A 7,567-nucleotide genomic window follows, 5' to 3' on the forward strand; every position below is an offset into this window, starting at 1 on the left:
CTGGCTAAAGGTCTGCGCTGATTGGCCTGATTTACTCAATAATTACTCCTTTAGTATAAATAATAGAAAAAAATGGTTCAGGACTTTTCGACTCAGTTTTACTCCTTCTACCTGCCTACGAGCGATTGTACGGCAATTCTGGGACACCCTGTATATATATATATAGTATATAACGCAACTAACTTTTCTAAATGTTCCAGAAGAGTTGGATGTATCCGCTCTAGCAGTGCAAATATATAGAATAGTTCTTGATTCACTTTTTCCATAGTTTTTTCCATAAATCTTTCTAGGAACTCTAATGATATACTTTCGAGTACGTATAAACCTGCTTCCAATCCCATCACAAGCAGCACTGTAGCTGCCACATCGTTATATCCCTGGTAGTAACTAAGTATGCATTATTTTATATTACAACACGTAAATTGTGCCTCGTTATCATTATAATTACTTATGTCTGAAAATACTAACTTCAATTGTGAATGCCTGTGAAGCACCCAGCACATAAGCTGTGTCAATTGTTCCTGAAAACTCTCTGTTTCTTTTTCTGTCGCATCTTGCGAGATATGACTGCCGCTACGTGCCACGTCTTTCAGTATCTGCTGATAAATCTCATTCGGTATGCAGGTATGTACAGTTTCCAGTCCACTTACTGGCTCAGAATCTTCTTGCACCAATCTCAGCAACTTTGGCCATAGTACCCTTCGTATATCATCTACAGATCATCTTCATGATTTCAAGATTTGGTTTACAAGTAGCGAAGTTATTCTCAAGAAGGAACCAAGTTGTTTTTTAAAGACAAATTTATATTGCAAGACACTTGAAAGATGTCTATCTAGAAACTGATAACAACCAAAGCGAAAACAAATTCTTTCATAAAAAATCTTTGAATAAGTATCTTCGAACGAGATCACTGTAAGGTTCCTTATTGATCATAATGTACTGTCACTTGGGCAAAGTACCATTAACGAAGCCCTCGTTGCTGCAGCCAAGCAGTCTTAGCTCTCCTAGGGTCAGATCCGGGTTGGCGATACTGCCACATATGACGTTGATTTTCATCTTCTCACGATTGATGAAAAGGTCCGTCGCACGGGAGTCGTCGTTATCGTCGTCGTCGTCGTCGTCGCAATTGTCTTTATGAATCAGCACTCCGTTTTGCAGTTTACCTGATGCAACCACGTCCGTAGTGATGACGTTAGGTATCCGTGGCACGCTACCGTCGTGCCACGCTTTCGTAGAGTCGGACAAAATTACGAGGGGCACGCGTTCACTTCTCGCATTTTCTCCGTTGGCCCCGTTGACATTCCTCGAATCGTTTACGTTTCTCTTGCGAAGTCTGTTATAATTGTGATTCTCGGTCAACGTTGACGTTTGCGAGTCCGCCGCGGACTTCTCGTTCACATCGTCCATGTTCGTCCCGAATGATCTCTTTCACGAATCTTCACACTAGAATCAAATACATCTGGAGGATACGCGCCCACAATCGACAATCTCGTCGGAGAAAGAGTCCTGAGGAGTATCTGATGATTGACTGGGCAGGTCACAATCAATCTATCAAAAGTTTCACCAAGTGACTCACAATATACACTCCGGAAACACCAGATGTGTTCATTCGTGACTGTTATCTCGACGATGGACAATTCATTTTTTTAAGTTAAGCAGGAGAGAGAGAGAGGGGGAAGAAATCGGTAAATTGAGTTATTAATGTAGCTGCGATCGGTGATGTGTATGAACACGAACTTATTCCAAGAGCTTGAAGCAACTGTTTATAGGGGGAGCGAAAAACGATTTACGCCGCAATCGATAGCAGCGATGACGTTTCTCCGTACACGTCGTCAGACGACACATCTCCACACCGGCTGATTTTACGCACGCGCACTACGTGTAATAATTCACTCGCCGTCATCAGAGTTTGGTTTCTATGTAAGCGGCGAAACAACAAGGTGTGATTTATCTGCTTATTCTGACACGATAAATTGAAGATGTCCGGTAAATCGAAATCGTTCACGAAAGAGGAGGAGCTATTGCTGCAGGACTTCTCCAGAAATGTCTCGACGAAATCCTCGGCGCTATTTTACGGCAACGCGTTGATTGTTTCGGCCATACCCATCTGTGAGTGTGTACAGAAATTTGCAAAGAAAGAAATGAAAAAGTGCGAGTGTATATAATACATACCACTTGTAAACAATTTAAAAAATACAAAATATAAATAAATAATCTATATAAATTACACTTAATATTTCTGTTAAGTAAACTTTTTATATATCTAATATGTTATTCAATGATCTACTCTTGTTTGTCAAACATATTTAGCATTCATTGCAAGATTAAATCGATTATGTTTTCACTTTAATCAAACTGTTTTTTTATGTGTTTCAGGGCTATTTTGGAGAATACATTTAATTGATTTATACTCCAACTTGGTATATTTTATAGTGGTTACACTAGCAAGCACATATTCTCTTGCACTGGCATACAAAAATACAAAATTTATCCTCAAGCATAAGGTATACATTATATATTTAAAAGAATTCTGTATTATGGAAATAACAATGCTTATTTACTTTAAATATATAATACAAAAAAAACTCTGTCATAATTTGTGATATTAAATTAGAGATTTTGTGAGTTTTGTTTTTTTCTAACTTGCTGATAAAAAATATACAGACTTGAGAAATAACAGGAAATTAATATTATTTTATATATACGCGTTTTATACACACACATATGTATACATACACATATAAAAAGATATATTACACAGATTGCTGTAAAAAGAGAAGATGCTGTAACGAAAGAGATCAATCGTAAGCTTGCAGAGGACAAGAAAATGAGCAAAAAGGAAAAAGATGAAAGGTAATAATTGTTATTCTAAATATTTATGTTGTATTTTGTGTATAATAAATAATTTATATAATATTTTTATAAATATTTCTAGAATCTTATGGAAGAAAAATGAAGTGGCGGATTATGAAGCAACAACATTCTCAATTTTCTACAACAATGCTCTTTTCTTGGCGTTTGTTATTGTATCTTCATTTTATATCTTGAAGACATTTTCACCTGCATTAAACTACATATTTTCTGTAGGAGCCACAAGCGCGCTATTAGCATTATTGTCGACAGGATCTCAATAATGTCTGTATATATATTATATTAAGTCATCTATATTGTTACATATTTTCATAAAAAAATTATTTCCAAATTTATTTTTTAAACTAAACAATAAGAACGCATTGCTCATTGGCGCTGTTTAATAATAAAGAGTGTATCGTTTATTATGTATTTAAAACGTTGCTTATTTGACCGGTCATTGGTTTCGCGACTTTAGCGCAAAGACTGCCTGGAAGTCCCGAGGACTTCAAATCCGCCTGAACAAAAATTCTTCCAGTCTGGTCTCTTTCTATTCATTGCAAATTTCACCGCGCATGTATATATATCGGATAAAAGACAAATTGTGTCGGGCTTCCAAGTATTGCACAATTAATCAGCAGTGTTAAAAAATTATTTATAGCTAGCACGGTAGTTCGGATTTCGTCACTTAAGGGGATCCTAAACTGACGGTCGAACTCCGTCGATTTACCGCCCAAGTTTACAGCTTTTGGCGTCAGATTGTAGTAATATTCGCTTAATATAAAAAGTTATGCAATTTGTACATAGAAAACCAACTGCGTCCCGTTTTCGGAACAACATAAAGAACAATATAGAGCTCTCAGAAATGCGTTTAGAAGCCTAGTATGAATAAATAGTGTGCGTGAATATTTTCAGAACAATATTGGAATACACACACTATTTATTCATCATTTCACGCACACTATTTATTTACACTAACCTTCTAAAAACATTTTTGAGAGCTCTATATTGTTCTTCATGTTGTTCCGAAAACGGAACGCAGTTGATTTTCTACTTACAAACTGCACAACTTTTTATATTAAAGAATTAGCACTACGATCTGACGCCATACGCCGTAAATTCAGTCGATAAAACAAATTCAGTTTAGGATCCCCTTAAGACTACTGACTACTGACCTAGGTCTACTGAAACTGAAATTTAAACTTGAGATTCGAAATATGTAGACAACTATGTTGAAGTTCTCGAGTCACTAAGAAGTCAACTCAATGTTGCTTGTTATACATTTAAAACTTTTAAGTCAAATTTTTTTTTATTGTCGACATATCTTACTGTCGAAAGATCGTAGTGTGTTTCATTATAAGAAACAAAAAAAAAAACAGACGAAGAGATACAAAGTGATACAAAGTATTTGACACATAATGTTAACGCTATAAGACACGGGTGCCGCGTGGACGGAAGTTTAATTAGGACTAGAGAAAAGAACGGTTTTTGAACGCGGTTTTTTGAAAATAGTAAACTTTCGGAAGCGAGACGCTTTGTTGATTGGTCATCGCGTAGTTCGTTATCGCATTAGATTCCGCGTTCAGGAGCCAAAAGGTCTTTACACTGCGAGCTCACCTTCGTTTGTTCTCCGCTTTGGTCATCGTTTTTGTGTTTTCTTGCTAGAAAAGAACCGAAATAGGTAACAAATATCTGTAAGTATACAATAAAATTCACGCGTATACAAAACCTCGAACGTGATGCAAAAATAATGAGGAAAATTCAGTGATTCGGGATAAAGATAAAGAAAAATGTAACACGAAATGTGTTGCAACCAATCTCCGCCTTTAGTTGAAATTGACTTCTTCCACGTGTATGGTGTACATATTATGTTATATATGTTGCGCGGGAAACGAACACTCCCACTACACGCAATACGCGCGTCGTGATTTATGAATTTATGATAAATAAGGTAATTTCAATCTCATGCTTAAATGGATTTATGAATCATATTAAGACGCATCTAAATAAAATCATCTTGACCAAGATATTTCTTAAAACGTTTGCTCAAGTCCTGCCTTATTTTTGACTATGAATCTAGAGGGAGTCTTCAGACTAAACTTAAGGCGATCTTAAAAATAAGTACGAACTTTGAATACGGCCCTTACAGGCGGTCTTGGAACATCGAAGACTCTCTTCATAAAAGATTAGTATTACAGATACTTCGAAACAGATTGTGTCGAGTCTAGTTCCACTCGAGCCTAGTTTGCAGACAGTTTCTAACACATATCAAACATATTTGTCATCGAGCGAGAGAGGAACAAACGCCAGTCTATAGATATACATTCTCAGAACGAATGTGGGGGGGGGGGGATGTGCACAGTTTTTACCTACTACCACGGCCGCTTTCACAGTGGGCGTGTGCCCATCTTTGTCGGGCTCGTGCTCAAGGTGTTAAGACTACGATCCCCGCCTTGTGTTTGGGAGGGAAATTAATTCGGGATTACACCCGAATTTAACTTTTGGAGGCCCGATTAAAGTTCGCCAATCAACCGATAAACTCGGTTGAAAGGGACCGGCCCGGAAAAAATCCTTCGATGGTGAGCGGATTCGAACTCGGGACCTCCAAGTTCGCAGCCCCTGCACTCAGGCCGCGAGACCACTGGGCCGGTCTCGAGTTGGGACCCACACTGAAACTCAAGAAGAACGTGGTCTTGAAAATGTACGTGGATTTGATAGAAAAATTGTATACTGAGTGATATTCCCCACTGCAAATGATGTGACAATATAAATTCTCAATGAGAAGCTAGGATAGATAAGGAAATTATTAGAGGTGTACAAAAGTTCGGCGTCACATATCGCCATACGGCCTTCGGCTTTGTTAATGACTTTGCTTTTTTATCTCTCGCATTTTTATATTGTACTTTATTGTCATAATCGAATGCGAATTGTCATAATCTTTAGCGAATAATGTTTTTTCTAGTGTCTTTAAAAATAGAGATCGATAAAGCGCACATGCATTTTTTATTTTTAACTGCATGTTAGTTCAATCTATGCAACACAGTTGCAAAGCACAAATTACTTGTGACTTATCTATTCCGAATATGAAATAAATGCTGCGAGAACGTGTCGGAAGTGGTTATTGAAACTTAAAAAAGTGATAACTTCGACGTCAGCGACAAACCACGCTCTAAACAATTCTTCCGAAATTCATCAATTACTTGATAGATAGCAAAAGGTGATAGAAAGCAAGAGAAAATATTTTAAGGAAGATTGAACATTTTGTATTTTTAATAATAATAATGATAATTTTTTAATTAAAAAAACGCCGAAAACTTTGCACACTTCTAGTATATACATATATAGCTCCTATTTTGTCTAAGTTTTATACTATCAAGTATCCAACTAAGTAGCTATAACACATCTACACACAACAAAACCCTCATCAAATGTTGATTAAACGCTCACAGCTCTATGCGATATGTAATGAACATCTATGAGGTTTTGTGGATTTTGTTGTATGTATAGACATATATTCTGCAATAAAAAATTATAAAAAGATTATTTTTTTACCGACAAACAGAAAAAAAATACATCTTTATTCCAAAGATATTTTAATATATTAATATAACGATATATTAAATACTATAATTTTAGTTCCATAATAATTGTACGTATCGTATTTTTATTTATAATACAACGTTTTTCTACTTTTTAAGCAAAAATGTTTACTATAATGCATAGGTGAGAATGAACGACAAGAAGAATAATTTTAGTTGTACAATATATTATACTAAATATAGTTTATACAATAAACAAATCTGTAGTTACATTTAAAATTATTTGTTTATTTTCGTAGTAAACGCGACTTTTCATAAGAAAATAGTCTTGCTAAGCGGCAAGCACAGCAGCTTTGGAAATGCAGATCTGTATATATCATCTTACTCTTAATTTTATCATGCTCAAATGTGGGATTACACTCACAGTACGTCGTTTTTACATCTCATCGAGAGATAAGAAAGTCTTTCTATTGATGAATTTGTTCACGCTACTTTGACTGTTTTACCACATTTTCAATATCAATGTTTATGCACATATGTGCATCTAAAACCTCCTTTAGATGCTCATTGAAATAACACAACACAATATTACGTACGGAACTCTTTTTGTCTTTTCTTTTTTTTTTTTACTATAAAGTTATAGTTAATAAGAATGTAAAACACACAGTATACGGTAAATTCTGATACGGTAAATTGAAGATGTCCGGTAAATCGAAATCGTTCACCAAAGAAGAGGAGCTATTGCTGCAGGACTTCTCCAGGAATGTCTCGACGAAATTCTCGGCGCTATTTTACGGCAACGCGTTGATTGTTTCGGCCATATCCATCTGTGAGTGTGTACAGAAATTTGCAAAGAAAAAAAAGAAAAAGTGCGAGTGTATATAATACACACCACTTGTAAACAATTTAAAAAATACGAAATATAAATAAAGAATCTATATAAATTACACTTAAGGGGATCCTAAACTGAATTTGTTTTATCGACTGAATTTACGGCGTATGGCGTCAGATCGTAGTGCTAATTCTTTAATATAAAAAGTTGTGCAGTTTGTACGTAGAAAATCAACTGTGTTCCGTTTTCGAAACAACATGAAGAACAATATAGAGCTCTCAAAAATGTTTTTAGAAGGTTAGTGTAAATAAATAGTGTGCGTGAAATGATGAATAAATAGTGTGTG

The 7,567-nt window shown here is 35.7% G+C and overlaps 2 protein-coding genes across 2 annotated transcripts in view; one reads left to right on the forward strand and one right to left on the reverse strand.

The window, feature by feature from the left end:
- LOC109859495 (TBC1 domain family member 20) overlaps window positions 1-1,722 on the reverse strand; it is a 4,591-nt gene extending 2,869 nt beyond the window's left edge. The window contains exons 1-3 of the mRNA XM_020437809.1: window positions 960-1,722; window positions 469-712; window positions 184-387 (exon numbers count right to left, since the gene is read on the reverse strand). Of these exons, the coding sequence (XP_020293398.1) occupies window positions 184-387; window positions 469-712; window positions 960-1,407 (896 nt within the window). The 5' untranslated portion in view covers window positions 1,408-1,722. The remainder of the gene's footprint in view (window positions 1-183; window positions 388-468; window positions 713-959) is intronic.
- A 149-nt stretch (window positions 1,723-1,871) lies between these two features.
- LOC109859497 (translocon-associated protein subunit gamma) lies at window positions 1,872-3,282 on the forward strand. The gene is made up of 4 exons (XM_020437812.1): window positions 1,872-2,109; window positions 2,377-2,504; window positions 2,762-2,853; window positions 2,936-3,282. Exons 1-4 carry the CDS (start codon window positions 1,980-1,982, stop codon window positions 3,132-3,134), a joined length of 549 nt encoding a protein of 182 aa, XP_020293401.1. The 5' UTR covers window positions 1,872-1,979; the 3' UTR covers window positions 3,135-3,282.
- Window positions 3,283-7,567: the final 4,285 nt, after the last annotated feature.

This window comes from Pseudomyrmex gracilis, unplaced genomic scaffold, assembly GCF_002006095.1.
Source record: "Pseudomyrmex gracilis isolate BER0280 unplaced genomic scaffold, ASM200609v1 scaffold_264, whole genome shotgun sequence".
Taxonomy (NCBI): Eukaryota; Metazoa; Arthropoda; class Insecta; order Hymenoptera; family Formicidae; genus Pseudomyrmex; species Pseudomyrmex gracilis.

Bases quoted from the DNA above. Each gene is read 5' to 3' on its own strand.
- LOC109859497 (XM_020437812.1), top strand. From the start codon at position 1,980: ATGTCCGGTAAATCGAAATCGTTCACGAAAGAGGAGGAGCTATTGCTG. The intron at 2,110-2,376 runs GTGAGTGTGTAC...TATGTGTTTCAG, and splicing joins TGTTTCGGCCATACCCATCT to GGCTATTTTGGAGAATACAT. The intron at 2,505-2,761 runs GTATACATTATA...TATATTACACAG, and splicing joins AATTTATCCTCAAGCATAAG to ATTGCTGTAAAAAGAGAAGA.